The sequence below is a fragment of the Calliphora vicina genome, chromosome 2 (genome assembly GCF_958450345.1).
Source record: "Calliphora vicina chromosome 2, idCalVici1.1, whole genome shotgun sequence".
Taxonomy (NCBI): Eukaryota; Metazoa; Arthropoda; class Insecta; order Diptera; family Calliphoridae; genus Calliphora; species Calliphora vicina.
In genome coordinates, this window is record NC_088781.1 from 125,557,974 (window position 1) to 125,576,396 (window position 18,423).

Sequence of the window (18,423 nt, forward strand, 5' to 3'; positions counted from 1 at the left end):
GCGCACCGGGTCAGCTAGTATACTCATAAATTTCTAGAGTCTTAATTTCAGAATTAAGTACAATGATTATGTGTCGAGAGAATACAAGATTAGAGCTGGAGTTCTACAGGAAAGTGTACTAGAACCTACGTTGTATTTAATTTACACCTAAGTGCGATAAATTAACAATTTCTACATTTTCTGATGATACCGACATTATTAGCTCACTTGAAAACCCGCTTATAGCAACTAGTCGACTGGAAAATTGCCTCATACTGGAAAATTGCCTCATACGTGTGTAGACATGGTTAAAAAACTTGTGAAACTATATCTCTAAGGAGAGGAAATGATAATATACTGCAGTCTGATTATGTCACATACCTTGGTATTCATCTAGATAGACGACTTAGATAATAAGGCAGCCGTCAAAATCTTCGTCTAGTGCAGCTCACTTGGGTCCTTAGTACGTTCCCTTTGTGGAGATAGACAGCTTACATGGAGACTTCAGATAAATCTAAAAACCTTTAGCTCTCATTGTTTAATCAAAAATTAAGCCTTGAATACAAAGTCATCCTGTATAAGACCATTTAAAAACCAATTTGGACGTAGGGAATTCAATTATGGGTAATGGCTGGCAACACCAGTATTGATCTTATATAGAGGGCCCAATCTAAAATTCTTAGGACCATGACGGCAGCGCCATAGTATATAACAAATGAAAATATTCAAAGGGAATTGAAAGTGTCATTGGTAAAGGACAATTTCAAGAAAGTCCCTGAAAAGTATATTGTAAAACTGCAAAAACCATCGCAAATCACTTGTGCAGAGTCAAACCCGATCAATGCTCCGTAGATCAGATCTACCACACCGCTAAGATGAGTGCCATTTGTCCATGAAGGCTTTTTTGTTAGAGATTTAAATACTTCTTGTTAGGCCTATAAAAGGCGGATTCAACAATTAACAGAGCTATATTCGGCTGTGCCGAATCTTATATACCCTTCACCAAATTATACTTCAAAATACGAATTTTAAATATTTCTAGGTAAACAAAATTATTTTTTTTTTCCAAAGTTATTTTATTTTTTTAAATTTTAAAAAGTTTTTTATTATTTTTTTAAATTTTAAAAAAATGTTTTTTAATTTTTTAAAATTTTATTCGGTAAAAAAAAAAATTCGGGTTAAAAAATATTTTTTCCGATTTTGACCCATTGTAGGTCCAACACTATGGTCTTATATACGTCGTTGCAAAGGTCTTTGAAATATCTATCATTAGATATCCATATTGTCTATATTAATGACTTAGTAATTCAGATATAGGTCAAAAATCGAGGTTGTCCTGGTTTTTTCCTCATATCTCAGCCATTTGTGGACCGATTTTGCTGATTTTAAACAGGAAACTTCTCGAAAGCATGTCTGACAGAATTATTGAAGATTTGGATCCCGAAGATACCTTGGGTCTTCAGAAAATTGATTTCAACAGACTGACGGCCATGGCTTAATCGACTCCGCTATCTATAAGGATCCAGAATATATATACTTTATAGGGTCGGAAAATTATATTGTGAAAATTACAAACGGAATGACAAACTTATATATACCCTTCTCACGAAGGTGAAGGGTAAAAAAATTATATTGTAGATATTTTCAACTGAATTGCCCTGTTAATCAAACTTATTTAATCTATTACAATTTGGTTTTGGTCTCTACTAACAGGGCGTTTCATAACAAACCTAGTAGGAAACTACTTCCCAAATAAAAAAAACCGTTAACAAATTTAAATTGTTTGAATAGTTTTATTATAATATAATTTGTTTGCTTGTTTTATTAATACAATTTTATTTAATTTGTCTAATATTTTCTTAGTTTAAACTAAAGTAGTATACAAATTTTGGTTTCTTACTACTAAGAAAATAAAATAATAAGTGTTTTTGTTTAGGGTATTCCATAAATTTCAGAAATACTAGGAAGATGTGTGTTTGTTAATTAAGTAAAATAAAATTATTTAAAATTAAAAAAGTTTCAGGAGCAATAATGATTATAAAATATTCTATAAAATAATAACAAAAAAATGCTATAAAATAATCAAGTAAATAATATTTCTTTTATTTTAGTAAAAAAAAAAACAAAAAAAAATTTTGCAAATTTTTTTCTTTCTCTCTTTATTTATCACACAAATGGTCCAGCAAAATAGATTTTACGTTTTGTGGGCATAGGTTTGCTGGTCAGTGAAGTATTCTCAATAAATTTCTCAAAATTGGCTAAATTCTTTCGGATTTTCTTAGCCTTGTTGTTGGAGGGATTAATGGCTTCACACAATGTCTCGGAATCAATGTATAATTTGTTGGATATGGTTTCTTGCTCCAGTTCATTGCTATACTCCTCATCCAAATTGTATTCATCGGCCGTGGTTAACAAACTTTCACCATCTTCTTTGATATCGGCCAATAGGGTGGGCATAACAGTATTGAGAGTTTCATTGACCTTGGGTAAATCAGATTGCGAGTTTTTGCCATATTCGGCATCCAAATTATACCAATCGAATTCGGCCTGTAGAGGCAAACTCGTCAGAGATTCGTTTTCATTTGTGGATTTGCCATATAAAGAGGATTTGGGTGTTGTGGGCGTTAGGGGAGAATTGGGTAAACTTAATCTTTTATTGATTTCTTGTAAGATATTTGGCATGTGTTTACGTTTATATTGCTGTTGGTAATTGGCCGAACTGATTTGGGGTCTTAAAGAGCAGGTATCCACTTTGGCAGGCTTTAAGGAGTTGGTGAGTATGCCATTAATGGGCGTTAAATTCAATTTCAAAGAGTTTCGATCTGGTTTGGTGGTTGTGTTTGTATGTAGTTTTAGTGTAGCATTAGGCGAACTAGTGGCATTAGGGGGCATTAGGCCCATAATACCCAGTTTAGTTGCTTCAGTTTTGGGTGTCATTATTAAATAATCATTTTGTTTCAATGACGATTTAGGAGCTATAATGGCAGCCACATTGGGTAACTTTGGTATATCAGCAAAAATCTCTTCAATTTCTTCAGTCTTTTGTGAGGCGGCCTCAGACACAACCGTTGCCGCATCTAAATCATTTTCCTGTTCTATCACCGATTCTAAATCACGTTCCGACAAGGGAGCTCTATGTATATCAGCCCTTATTTGCACACTGGTAATGCCTACATTCACCTCGGATATGGAACAATAATCAGGCTCCACCATGACCTCGGTATTGTGGGCCTCTATCAGCTCATCGGGTGATTCATCAAGTTGTTGCAAAGATTTTTTAAATTTTAACAAATTAGCTGGTTTAGGTGGCAAGGCTGGTGGCAATTTGTTTGTTTTGCTGGCAATCTCTGTCGAGTTGCTTGCAGTTTTATTAGTTAAATCCATATCCACATATAAATTAGAGGAGTTTAACTCTGAGCCTATGGGTTCATACTCATTACTGTAAATACTTTCATAGTTAAATGTTTCCAAACGTTCGGCTTGATTGCTAACATCCAAGGCTGGTGAATGTGTTATATAGGCCGTCATACCCTGATAATTTGAGATCATATTTGTGGTTTTAAGTTCGGAAACGCCATCTTCCTCATCTTCTTCGGTTTCATCGTTGCGCGGCACATGCACCATACTGTTTTTAGTGGAGAAATGCACACGTTTGCGTGTTAAAGTACCATTACGGGAATTGGGTGTAGCACCATCACTAGCTCGACTATTGCTTCTTTGATTGCGTCTATCACTTAATGAACTGCGTCTGGGTAGTGTGGTAGAATTTTTGGGAGTTTGAGATCTTTCTTCTACACCTTCCATACTCTGCTGTAACAGTATCTGATTGACACACTCTAGCACGGGATTAACAGCACCCTGGCCATAGGATTTGGCACCCACCGAACCCGGAATTTCCTCCTGATCCGAAGCACTAGCATACCAATCATCTGTTGAGGTTTCGTAGATTTGTTTGGGCGAAGCTTCCGAAAACGCTTCCATAGCACGTCCTCTCACTATTTTTAATTTACCCTCCATTTCCTCCTCATAGTCTTCATCCTGGGTGGGTGAGAATATGCCATCATCCTCTTCCAGATTCTGACTCATATCGCTGGCTTTGCTGGTGGCCGTACTAATGGTGCTCTTGGAACTTTTTGTACTGGCTCGTGAGTTAGAACGTGTCACCGAGGATGAGGTGTCCAAACCACTGTGCTCCGAATCACGTTCACTTTCGCTCTTCACACCATGCATGCGTTCCATGGTCCTCGAGTAGATGTTGAGTTTTTCATAGCTCGTCTGAGAATCGTCACGACTTATGGTGCTGGGATATTCTTCGGAATTGAGGTCGCCTTCCAAGGCTGGACCGTCGATGTTCATGGCTCGGGAGCGCATATAATCACGAAATGTGCCCGAGGTTCGTTTGCTGGTATAGCGTACACTGCGTCTGGCTCCGAAAAACGATGATGAGACGGTATCATCACTCGAAGAGCCGAGTTCAGTTGTGGGATCATCTGGAAAGAGGAGAGAGGGAAAAATGTTAAGAAAAGTTTTTATTGTGTCAACAAAAGAGAAAAAAAGGAAGGTTCTAGATATTATTATCAATGAGGCTCCCTGTACTCCGACCAAAAGGATATTTAGTTCACTTTCAAGATAAGGAGCGACAAATATTTATAAACAGCCAAGTTGAATGGAAATTTAACAGCAAAGAAAACGGAATGGTTGGCAAGTGTTTTCCGTAAGAATACAATGAAAGAAATCTTTTGGTCGAAGAGCGAAAATTTATGGATATTCGTCAGTTTGTGGAAGGAATGAAACTCTTTGGTCGAAGATCGAAAATTAAAGAAGAGTTTGTAAGTTCACTTGAGATGAAATTGGTCTTCAGTTGTTTGAATAAATCAAAGTTAATCCATATCCTAACATAAGTTACGTTTACATAAGCCAAGAAAAGAGAACCTTCCACAGTAGGAAAAAGGCTAGAAAGAAGAGGGAAATCATATAAGTTCAAAGGAGCAATTTCATCCAATGAAGTCTCACAATAGAGAAACCTTCAGGAACTGTTATAAAATGGGAGATATGTATATCTTTTGCGATATTTTTGAATAATTTTTGAAAAACTGTAAGGGATAAAAGGACGATTTATACACGTTAAATGAAATATTCACACCTATCGCGAATCAATATTTCACATGAAATATGTTCCCTTTTCCCATTTCTCGTTCGTCAACTTTGTTCACGTGAAAAAATTCCCCATGTTGTGAAATTTTTAGATGTAAATTTGGAAACAATAAACAGCTGTTAGAACAAAATCAACTATTGTGAATGAAAAGTTCATGGGAATATCACGATAACAATTTCCCCTTCGAGGGAAATGGATATTTCATGGGAACAACATTTCACATGTTATTGCCGATAGAGGTGATTAATTCAAATTTAAATGTTTAGAACTTCGAGAAGTAAATTCTACGGTTTTATTGAAGTACATTGAATCATTTACTATATTGAACGGTTTAACTGATTATGGCCATAATATAGAAATATATATATTAAACTCACCATTATTCCTACTGCCATTACCATCCTTCAGGGAGCCGCTTCCCACTCCTGTCTGTGTGCAGTTGTCTGTTACTTCAATGTCATAGAATTGCTTGCTGCAATTGATGCATTGTAAGGCTTCCAAAACTAAACAGTCTTCGAGTAAATCTTTTGTCTCCTTATCACCATCTTCATTATCACCATCCTCCACCACACCCTCATCCTGGGCACACTCTCTCGCCTCCTCCTGCAGCTTAGACAATTTCTTGCGCAAAGCTCTATTCTGTCTAACCAAACGGCAAATTTCACCATCTTTCTCCTGCATACGTTGATTAACCGATTTCATATCGGTTTTCAATTTTGATTCAAAACACAATAATGACTTCACTACACAGGCCAATTCCTCGGTACGTCTACGCTTCTCTTTGGCCAATTCACGTTGCAAGAGTTTATTTTGTTGGTCATAATTGGACAGCATTTGCAGTAGTTTACGTCTTTGAGCCTTTTCGGGTGTAAGGGCTGAGCTATTGGGTGTATGCGGTGCTGAGGATGTGGATGAGGGTGAGAGTAGATTTGCCAGTGGCGTCTTTTCCGGTTGCGGTGTCATGGCACCTTTTTTACGCTCTCGTTTGCTGAGAAAATCTCCAGAGGATGAAGTTGATGAGCTGCTGCGCTGTAGATCGATTACTTTCAAACAGGGTATTATTGATGACGATAGATTGAGTGTTATAGAGTTATCAGTAACCTGTAAGCAAGTGTTATAAGAAAACATTTAATTTAGGAATTTTAATTGTTTTTTAATTGATATAATTTTAATGTTTATTTTTACGTTTTTTTTTCTCTTCAGTTTGTTATCTATTCTTTGTTTGTATGACTTTGTTTAAAGATATTGATTTTTATTTTGGTTTGTTATACAAAAGTTGTTACGAATTTTAAATTTCAACCTTTTTCCATTGACGTTATGTTGATAACTGAATTGCAAAATGTTTGTTATTCACGCAGAAGTTACTTGGATTTTAGCCTTTAGTTGATATTGCAAAAAAAATAAAAATAAATTTAGTATAGCGGGGTTTCCATAGCCATATACTGTGGTGGGGTACTGACTGCTCTTATCTTTAACTTGTATTTGTTATAATTTAGTCATGTTTTTCCATACAGTTCTAGCTAAAATATACATTTTATCATAGTTTGTTTTGGATTTATAACTTTACCCGGTTGGTTAATAGTTAATATGGGGGTAAATGGCAGACACCTAGGCAACTAACTTTAAACATATGTTAGCATATAATTGATAATAGTATTTGCTGGGAAAATCCCTTAGGTTTTAAGTATTATATGTTGAAAGCACATGGCTGTGGGTAGTTTAGAGAAATAATAACATTTTAAGGGAGAAAAGTTTAAAGAGAAAATTATAAAACATTACATTAAAACAATTGGTCAATTCACAAGGTCTCTTATCATGTCATATTGTCATAATGTCCTAATATTTCACAATGGTTTTTATTGTTTTTCAAGTAAAAAGTGTCCTAAAATAATAGTACTCTGTATGCCATGTTTATTGTGTTATCGTAACCAACCAGTAGAGACCTTCGCCGAATGCCTAAGTGTCGGTTAAGCCGAACTGCCGAGTCGAGATATATTAAGACATTATGACAATATGACTGATAAGAGACCTTGTGAATTGACCAAATATTTAAGTTGTCAGTTTGTAATACTAACTTCTATAGTAATGTAACCCGCTACACTGTAATGCAACCCTGTGTTATTTAAATGCAACTCTGAAGCTTCTTCTTGTTAGTTGTGCCATTCAATATAGAATGACATCTTATTTGTGTCATTCAACATAGAATGACAGCTTAAGCTAAATTATTGTCGTGATCTCTTCTTTAAATGCATGTAGCACTGTACTTTAATTTCAATTGAAATTTTCTTTATCTTTCCTTAAATTAATATGCCTTCTTCACTTTCAATATATTTGCTAATCTTGTTTAAGACATTTTTAAGTGTCGAAATCACTTCAATTACATTTTCAATAGCGATAACAATCTCGCCATAAATTTCGTAATATAGTTAAAACGTTTCTTTATCAGATTTCGATTTATATGAGTGGTGATTTGATAAAGTTTTTCTTTTTTGTAAAATAAGAACATTAAACTGTACATTGATTTATTGCTAAATGATTATTGCTTTACGATTTGATTTAACTATAAATTGATAATACAATTGTTAATAAACTATAATCAGTGATAAACTGAAAATGAAAATGTTATTTTTACCACTTCATATATCGAATACTTAACCTACAAAGTAAAGCGCCAACTATAAGTGGCCTTCTTAGCATACATTTTCTCATATACATTCCAATATTGCTTGAAAATAAAAAAGACAAGGACTAATTCTAATAAACAAACTTTTATGACCTATTCAAATTGAAAAGCTTTCTCTAAAATTTGTAGGTTAAGGGAGTAATACTGATTTTGACAAAATCTCTAGATTGAAAGAATAACATAAACAGAATTTAAAGCTTGGAGGCAAAAAAAAATTTGTTTAAGCTAAAAATGTCTGCTGGTTTTGGCTGAGGTTTTAATACGGGATATACGGGAAGAATATTTGAAAATATACCGGCGGTGAGGCAGCTTTGAAATTTTAAATGCCACAATATCTCGCCATCTATCGGGTGCCCCAATAGACTAGACGATAGTGTACTTGACTATCAATCCAAGGGTTGCGGGTTCGATTCCTGCAAGAGACTCTGGGTGTTTCTGCAGACAAGCAAAAAGCTTCGCAGTTTGTGTTTGTTTTTAAAAAAAAAAAAAAAAAAGCTTGATTATATTATACACCGGGTCATTGTGATCTTGGAAGGAGTTTCTTCGCTCCGTACAAAATTGTCCTTTGAGATTACCTATGCGACAGCAATGAGGCATATGATTGAGAGTCGTCGATGGCTTTACTGAATATTCTGCCCTATCAACTGCAGGCACTGATTGTGACTCCGGGATTCATGCTGGGATTTTAAATTCCATATAAGAAGCTATAAGAACTTCTGAAGAAGTAGTCATAATAAGAGAGAGGAGAAAATGGTAAACCACCACCACAGCCCAATACTGACTGATAGCAAACTCAAAGTATTAATTGAGAACTGGATGCTAGGCGAGCATGCAAGTCTCTTTGGACTCCCATTTAACGACCATTGTCGTAGCTGCAAGGATAGGGAATCTGCGAATGCCCAGCGCCGAGTATCAATAGGTACAGATTGCTGGTCAACTACATATTAACTAACCTTGGTGAGATATCTGGGTCTAGACCTTATGACCTACTGAGATATTTTACGGCAACATGTTGGGTCTAATAACTTTGAAATTTTAGCATACATTACGATGTAAATGAGACTACATCTGATAGCTCTAATTCCCGATCATCTGTGGTCACTTTTTGTTAGTTCGGGATTCATGCTGGTAGATTAAATCGTTCATATAATGAATTTTGCAGAAGATGTTGCAGGGAAGGAGATGAGCAAAATTCCATACACCCTCTCTACTACAGCACAATCCTGGCTGATTGAAATTCAAGACTCTAGATAGCTTCTTTCACAACTTAACGGAGCTAATGGTGATTTATATCAACAGTGAAAATAGCGAGACAATTCAAGACATCAAGAGTGTAAATGACTTGATTCGTGCATCGAAATAGATTCGTTAAAGACTCTAAATGTTCTCCTTTATCCAGTCTCTATTTTATAGGTATCTTAAAGAGACTTAAGTTAAGGACTCAAGTGTGAATATTTCACATATCCTATTATAAAAATATAAAGTATCCTGGCTGATTATGCAAATTTAATGACTTTAGTAATTTTAAACTGTATTTATCCATTATTTTGTTTTGGGTCTCTAACTTTCGACACTTACTTTGAACATTTTATGCTTTAGATTCTGTAAGGATAAATATTTCCATTTAATAGACAATATAAATACTCGATAAATACACATGGATCGGAAACTCTCCTGTCAAAGACCTAACTCAGTTGTCAAAAACTTAAGTGGCTGTTTGAGTATTTTTTTAGTTTCCGCTCTATGTGTATTTCTCAATGTTTCTATATTCATGATCATTAAATCGATAAGCTCTGATCGGTCGTTGATTCGAAATTACCATGAATAAATGCATAACAAAGAGGAGAATCAGTCTGAATATATGGAAATAAAGATCTCTGAATGCCAAAAGGAACATTTCAATGATTATTTTCTGTTAAGACAATAACTGAATTACAATGAGAAGACAACAGTCTTCAGATAATGAGATCTGATATTTTATTAAAATGAAAATAAATAATGATCAACTAATATCTTTCACAAAGAGCAAAATCAAATATACAAAAAGTAGAACTGATATCGGGGACACACATCGTATCTTAGACCCAGATAATCGATGATTCTAAGAAATAGAGCATCTACAAATTCATATTATCCTATTTAGGTCCAGGCCCAGATTGTTTTCAAAGTATCCTGTATATATTAAAATTTAGGGCTGACCAGCAGCGATAATTGTACCGACTGTCCATTGTCCTGACAATACGTCAATTAACAATAATAAGTTGCATGTGTGTTGTCTATGACAGGCTGATTAAATAATATTTAAACTAAACATAAGTCCCAATAACAATCAGGGCTTGATCTGTTCTACATGGATCTTATCCAGACTAGAAACTCGGCAGATGTCAGAAACTTTATGAAGGAAGTTTTTAAAGATATCAAACGATTCCCCAGATAACATCTGTCTGAATATCATCTTATTAGCCATGATCCATGATCATTCTATGTATTTAAAGATGTGATTAATGTTTATAGTTAAGGCAGGTTTTGAATCACTTGGTATAAGTCTTCTTTTGTGGGAATTTGTGTCAATTCTGTTAAACGAACTAGTACCGAATTATGTTGCAAACATTTTATATTTGCGGAGGCATTCACTAGTGTTGGATAGGTGCGCCGGGATTGCTGTAGCACTCATTAGCTTTTACTTTTCATACCTAATATGAAGTAATTCTCTAGGCTAATCGGCATATCTGTTGAAAACATTCAAATTTTTTAACTATACAAATATTGTAAGGAAATTTATCTCTTACCGAACCATGATTTCTATAATTGTTCTAACCTCAGACATTAGTTTTGCATGGTCTTTCCCATCTATTAAATGTGGAGATAAAATGCTTTATTAAAATCACAAAATGGGACCATCAGAAAGGGGGGATTCATAAAAAGAATGCTTTGAATGCTTCACATTGTGATTATAATAATAATGCATCTAGAAAGGAACAACTGGAAACTTTATCGTTCCGGAACGTTAACTATTCCCCAGCTGGTAGAGTTTCTACCATAAAGGGTAAATTCAAATAAATTATATTCGATTTTTGGATACCCAGTTGACTTTAAAATCATTTCTTAACATTTAATTCAGATAAGATCACATATAATGCCAACCTAATATATCCAAAATACTTGGCAAATGTTATTTTGAAATAAATTCCAATAAATTATATTTGTTAAATATAATTAAAGTCTCATTATTTGACAATTAAACGGTAAATTTCAAAAATATTTCACAAAATTCTAGTTTCTTTTATGAATTTTATGTTAATTAATAAATCTAACAAATTGTTTTCATTAATTATTTAATCAGCTATTAATCAATAACAAAATATGCAAATTTTATTTAATATAAATTGCTTATTTTTTTTTGGCAAAACAAAACTCTTAATAAATATTCGATATTTATTTATTTTAATTGCAATCAGCCAACAAACACCTGTTATTAATATATTGTTGAAACCATAATTAATGATAATTTTTTTGTTTTGTTAATAATTTAATAAGGCAGAGATAACTTGAGAGAGAGCGAACAAAATAAATATAATAAAAAGGTAAATAAACAAAAAATAATTTATGACAATAATTTAAACCTTAAAAGTGTTAGTGCTGATGTTGAGGAAAACCCTTATTCCTTATCTTTTATGGAATAACACCAGTTTTGTCATTGAAATCCAATTTTATTATTTTTTTATTTAGATAATATTGTTATTTAATTAACTGGCTTTGGGAAAAAGTTCAATTTCATCACTTTTATAGAGGATTAAATAATAACACTACATATTTTTAATAAACCTTTAATAGGCGGATCAGATAAGTTTATGAATTTGATTGTGATATAGCCATATCTATTTAGTAAAAGTCATTGACATTATTATTCTAGCTGTTAGTCAGTTTAGTAGCTTTTAATCTTTGTCAATATTTAAAAGGGAAAAACAAGTAAGAGAGCTATATTCAGTTGTGCCGAATCGTATATACCCCACATAACAAATTGGAAACTTAGTGAATTCTTAGTGAAAAAAATAAATTTTAATGATTTTGAGCCACTAGCGGTCCGAATTTTTTTATGGGGTTGGACCAACAAAGCGTCATATGCGGGAAGTTTTGCTTTACTTCTTTAATTTGAAAAAAAAGTATCCCTGAAGAACACCCACTCCTCACCAAAGCTTCAGGTGAATGTGTTGCATCGGTTCAACGTGCAAGAGATGGTTTGTTCAGTTCAGAAGTGGTGATTTAGACATGGAAGACAAAGATCGCCCTGGCCAGCCAAAAAAGTTTGAAGACCAAGAATTGGAGGCATTACTCCACAAGAGCTTGTAAAATCATTGGGAACTCCTCAACATGAATCTCAAAACGATTGCTAGCAGCAGGAATCATCCAAAGGCAGGGAAATTGCTTACCAAACAAATTGAATCCGAGAGACCTTGAAATACGATTTTGCATGTCCAAAATAATGCTTGAACGTTATAAAAGAAAATAATTTTTGCACCGAATCATTACTTGCGATGAAAAATGGATCCATTACAATAACCCGAAGCGTAAGAGACCGGCATACCAGCCGAATCGACACCAAAACTCAACAAGAGAACAAAACGTTTGCGAGCAGCAGGATTCATCCAAAAGCAGGGAAATTGGTTACCATATGAATTGAAGCCGAGAGAGCTTGAAAGACGATTTTGCATGTACGAAATGATGCTTGAACGTTATAAAACAAAATAATTTTTGTACCGAAACATTACTTACACAGTACAACATTTTTCAGTTCATTGCTTTGGGACTCAATTCTGACAATTGCACGTGAAAGTAGCCCCAAGGATAAGAACTTCTGCATCATTAGTTTTGTCAAGTTGGTTGCCGTAATAATTTAATGACCATACGAATTTTTTTTCCTCAAGGTGGATTTTTATCACTTTTTCTATATTTTAGCACGGTTATATCTCGTATATCGTACGGAATATCTCTTTTGTGGCTGAAGCAAAGTAGTAGATATTGAATAGTAGAAAAAAAGTACGGAACATACCTACCCGAAAAAAGTGCACCCAGTGCCTTAAAAATCGCAAAAATGCCCATTTTTGATATTTTTTTACCCAATTTTTCATCTTTTTTGCTCAATAACTGGATTACAAATCCAATTATGGACCGATCACCATGAAATTAGGTCGTGTGATTTGTGTTTATATGAAAGTAATTTATCATTAATTTTGTATGTATACCATCATTTTTAACAGATTTGATCACTTTAAAGTGATTTTCGGAAGCGGGTCTTATATGGGAGCTATGACTAATTATAGACCCATCATAAAAAAATTTGGTACATATAATTTGTTCGGCCCAAGAACGAAGCCTGTTGAAATTGGCTGAAATCGGTTCATTATTTCACCTAGCCCCCATACAAATGCCCTCCCGAAATTGGACTTTATCGGTCATAAATATTTAATTTATATATGTATCTACACAAATTTCGCTCAAAATAAGTTTTATATATATAAAATTCATGTCAAAAAATTTTATTATGATCGGTCTATAATTATTCATAGCTCCCATATAAGACCCGCTTCCGAAAATCACTTTAAAGTGAATAAATCTGTTAAAAATTATGGTATACATACAAAATTCATGATAAATAACTTTCATATAGACACAAATCACACGACCTAATTTCATGGTGAGCGGTCCATAATTGGATTTGTAATCCAGTTATTGAGCAAAAAAGGTGAAAAATTGGTTAAAAAATTTCAAAAATGGGGATTTTTGCGATTTTTAAGGCACTGGGTGCACCTTTTTCGGGTAGGTATGTTCCGTACTTTTTTTCTACTATTCAATATCTACTACTTTGCTTCAGCCACAAAAGAGATATTCCGTACGGTATACGAGATATAACCGTGCTAAAATATAGAAAAAGTGATAAAAATCCACCTTGAGGAAAAAAAATTCGTATGGTCATTAAATTATTACGGCAGCCAACTTGACAAAACTAATGATGCAGAAGTTCTTATTTTTGGGGCTACTTTCACGTGCAATTGTCAGAATTGAGTCCTAAAATCATGTGTTGTACTGTGTTATGAAGAAAAATAGATCCATTACGATAACCAGAAGTTTAAGAGATCGTATGTGAAGCCCGGCGAACCTGCCCAATCGACACCAAAGCCAAATATTCATGGCGCTAAGGTAATTCTCTGTATTTGGTGGGAGCAAAAAGGTTCTATCTATTATAAGCTAAATATAAGATGGCTGTACAGCAGAAACTATATGAGACTGCACAAAACAGGTGGGCCAATGAAGCTTCCTCTGTTACAACGAGGTAGACTTGGTCCGCATATGACGCTAGTAGGACGACGCCACTTATGGTCGTGTCCTTCATTACAGGATAATTGAGACACATGATAGAAGACTGGGCCTATGGTACAACGACTACTGTAGAAGCTGTCATAATGAAGAAGAGGAGGAGATTGTGTCTCACCTATTCTGCCAATACCCGGCTCTGACAAACCAGAGGGAACGTATCCTCGGAATCCCATTCCTATCATGTTTTTTATGAGCTATCAAAAATGAATCTTAGACGAAGCTACTCTTTTATCAGAGAATCTGGTTGGTTTAACTAGGAGACAACGGACGTATTATATATACCCTGCTGTTTACCCCTTGGGTATCAAAATGGGATCAATTTTGATTGAACCCAAGTGAGCTGCTTGACGAGTCGCTGTCCATGAAATCTAACCTATTATGAGCTGCTAAAATCGGACCATACCAGTACCGAACGCAACTGATTCGTTTGAAGCGAACATTGTCCGAAAAACTCAAAGAATATGCGGTCAGACATGAAACCGTAATATTCCATCATGACAACGTAGGCCACATTATGCAATACCTGTTAAAAACTATTTAGAATGAAGTGGTTGTGAAGATTTGCCTCATCCGCTTTATAGTCCAGACCGTGCCCCATCTGACTACTATTTGTTTCGATTGTACAGAACGCTCTCTCTGGGATACGCTTCACTTTGGAACAGTTGGACCTACAATGTGTCAAAATCGGAAAAAACATTTTTTAACCCGATTTTTTTTTTCACCAAAAGCTTTTTTTCGCTTAATATTAAAAAAAAAATTTAATTGAAAAAAAAAACAAGTAAGAGTGCTATATTCGGCTGTGCCGAATCTTATATACCCTTCACCAAATTATACTTCAAAATTTGAAATATTTTTAGGTAAACAAAATTTAATTTTTTTTCCAGTTGTTTTTTTCATTTTTTGGAAAAAAAATTTTCGATTGTTATTTTAAATTTTTATTTTTTTTTAAATTTAAAATTTTTTTTTTTAAATTTGAAAAAAATTTTGAAAAAAAATTCGGGTTAAAAATTTTTTTTTCCGATTTGACCCATTGTAGTTCCAACTTACTATACGTCGTTGCAAATGTCTTTGAAATATCTAACATTAGATATCCATATTGTGTATATTAATGTCTTAATAATCCAGATACAGGTCAAAAATAAGTCAAAAATCGAGGTTGTCTTGGTTTTTTCCTCATATCTCATATTCTCGAAAGCATGTCTGACAGAATTATTAAAGATTTGGATCCCGAAGATATCAGGGGTCTTCAGAAAATTGATTTCAACAAACAGACAGGCGGACATGGCTTAATCGACTCCGCTATCTATAAGGATCCAGAATATATATACTTTATAGGGTCGGAAATGAATGTAGAAATTACAAACGGAATGACAAACTTATATATACTCTTCTAACGAAAATATGAAAAAAAATTTGGTTGAAAAATAGGTGAACAAATTGAAGTAGTCGCTGTCGCTGCAACAGACAGACATGGCTATATCGACTTTACTACCTATAACGATTCATTATTGAGATTTTTATTACTTATTTCATCAAAACTTCGTTTAAATTTGTGTTGTTTACAGGTCAAAAACGGTTTATATTCGGCACCTGGTTGCTACGAGTGCCGACGACTAATTGAAAGCAGTGGTCGGCATAAAGAGAAGATGGAGCATAAATTACAATAACATGGAATGAACTTTCTTCTCTGTTGTAATTTGAACAGTTATTTATTGCGATTTTTATTCCTGTTCGGGTTCCATTAACTATGATTCTGACTTTTACAGCATCACAGCAATTTTTATTTGCTACACATTAATACACCTACTTACCCCATCTTGTTGTTGTTGTTGTTGCAGCTGCTGTTGCGCCTGCGCACTATTCTCTCCATTTTTCTCCTGCTTCGTATTCTGTGAATTGCGACCGCCAAAAGAAAGTCTTTTATAAAGATTCGATGAAGACAACGACGATGAGATACTATTGCTGCTGGTATTGCCAGTTGTTGTGGTCGTAGCATCACTGCTGCTATTAAACTCACCCGAACTGGCACCACTCGACACCACTAACGAGTCCACCAATAAGTCATGTTCACTTTCTGGTATCTTCTGATAGTTTTGTAAAGTGGCCGGGCCCTGTTCGACTGGTTCAACAGCTAATAAATTCTTGGAACACTTAATAGTCATTTCAGCCGTTTTAGGCAAATCTGAGTTAATTGAATCCTTGCTATTGTGGCTATTATTGACTTTTACACGATCATAGAATTCACCATCAAAACTATGACGATAACTGCCATGCAAACAATTGAAAGTAGACAATTTGCCACTACTACTCTCAGCATATAAAGGATCTGAATTACGTTTATTGGTTGCGTTTGATTGATTGGGCGATGTTGAGGAATAATTACGATAATTCTTTATGTTATCATAGGTACTTAGAAGATCGGTTTTCAGAAATTTCTCTATAAAATTTGTGGGATTTTTAGAGGCTAAAGAGGCAAAAAATCTATTGCCGTTATCCGAAACGGAAGAATTAGTTCTACGGTGGGCTTGTTTGGTTTGATGATTTAATGATGTTTGTGAGGTGGTTGTGATCGTGGCTAAGGGGGAATTTAATTGTAGCTGTGATTCATGTTCTGGATGTTGTTGTTGTTGTATGCCATAGATTTGTGTGGTATTCAAAAGACCAAACATTACTTTTGCCACTAGTTAGGAAGTGTTAAGGAGGAAAGCTAGATATCTGTTGAACGAATTACTTTAGTGGGTTCGTAACTTAGCTTAAATTAATACTGCTAGAGTTGTATTTATAGTTTAGAGTTGTCATATTTTTGTTAAATTTTATTAAAAGATTCTGCAAAGAAAAAAAAAAGGAAAATATTTTTAGTTAATAATAAAGCAAATAATTAATTAAATTTTATATAGCAAATACGTTTATTTTTAAGTTTCTTTTTTGTAGGTTTTCATTTGCTTTTTCTATTTGCTCCACTTGTTTTATTGTGCAAATATTTTTCATAGTTATTTGATATTATTTATTTAATAATTATGTAAATATGTAGAGCAAAAGTATTAAAGTATTGTTATAGTTTATTTGTTTATATTTGTTTTATTATTTATTTGTTTACATAATCAAGTCTGGGTTTTTAGGGAAGTGTGTGCTAACATTTATTTGTAAATAGGAAGTAAATATGGGAAATAAATTATTAAATTTCTACAGTATTTCAAAATCAAAGTGGGTTACTTTGAAAGTAATCAATGTTAGTTAAAGTATATTAAATACTAACAATTAATTTGTAAAAAATAGTGCATAAATATAGTACGAAATGTTTGTGGGAACATTTGGAAGTTTTTAAACTTTTTAATATCTTGATATCCTATATCTTCTCAAATCAGCTAAGTTATAAGAATTGAGTTCAAAGTCATCCGAGTGTTCAAAAACCAACTGAGATTTTTTTCTGAATCAGCTGACAAACAACGCGTTTTAGTTATGAACTCAGGTGGCATAAAGAGAATACAGTGGTCGGCATAAAGAGAACTTCATTCGTGTTGTTGATTCTGATCACTTAGCTAACTCCAATTCATAATTTTTGGTTATTTGTATGCGCCCTTTGTATTGCAGAGAGAAAGCAATTGATTACTTTATAGATCCCAAGTAATCTAGCATGAAGACAATTGTCACATTAGTGTTTCTAAGTAACCTAAATTGTAGTCACTTCAAACGTTTATTTGTACTACACTTTGGAAAGTAGTTATTTTTATCAACCAGAAGTAATCTATTGGAGAGTTATTGGAGGGTTTCTTTACAAGCAATCGGTTATTGGATCTATGAGATATATTTTTAACTGACTATTTGAGGACAATTAACAACCGTACATGTAACATATAAGAGAGATCTTATATACCCTTTACCAAATTATACTTTAAAATAAATTTTTTTAAATATTTTTAGGTAAACAAAATTATTTTTTTTTTAAATAGTTTTTAAATTTTTTTCCAATATTTTTATACCCTTCACCTTCGTTAGAAGGGTATATATAAGTTTGTCATTCCGTTTGTAATTTCTACATTTTTCATTTCCGACCCTATAAAGTATATATATTCTGGATCCTTATGGATAGCGGAGTCGATTAAGCCATGTCCGTCTGTCTGTCTGTCCGTCTGTCTGTTGAAATCAGTTTTCTGAAGACCCCAGATATCTTCGGGATCTAAATCTTCGATAATTCTGTCAGACATGCTTTCGAGAATTTTGCTATTTAAAA

General features: G+C 33.8%; 1 protein-coding gene across 1 annotated transcript; it reads right to left on the reverse strand.

The window, feature by feature from the left end:
- Positions 1–1,752: 1,752 nt before the first annotated feature.
- On the reverse strand, positions 1,753–16,876 carry LOC135951522 (uncharacterized). The gene is made up of 3 exons (XM_065501185.1): positions 16,004–16,876; positions 5,512–6,235; positions 1,753–4,469 (listed from the first exon to the last, which is right to left on the reverse strand). The coding sequence occupies exons 1-3, from the start codon at positions 16,859–16,861 to the stop codon at positions 2,146–2,148; spliced, it is 3,906 nt and encodes a 1,301-aa protein (XP_065357257.1). The 5' UTR covers positions 16,862–16,876; the 3' UTR covers positions 1,753–2,145.
- Positions 16,877–18,423: the final 1,547 nt, after the last annotated feature.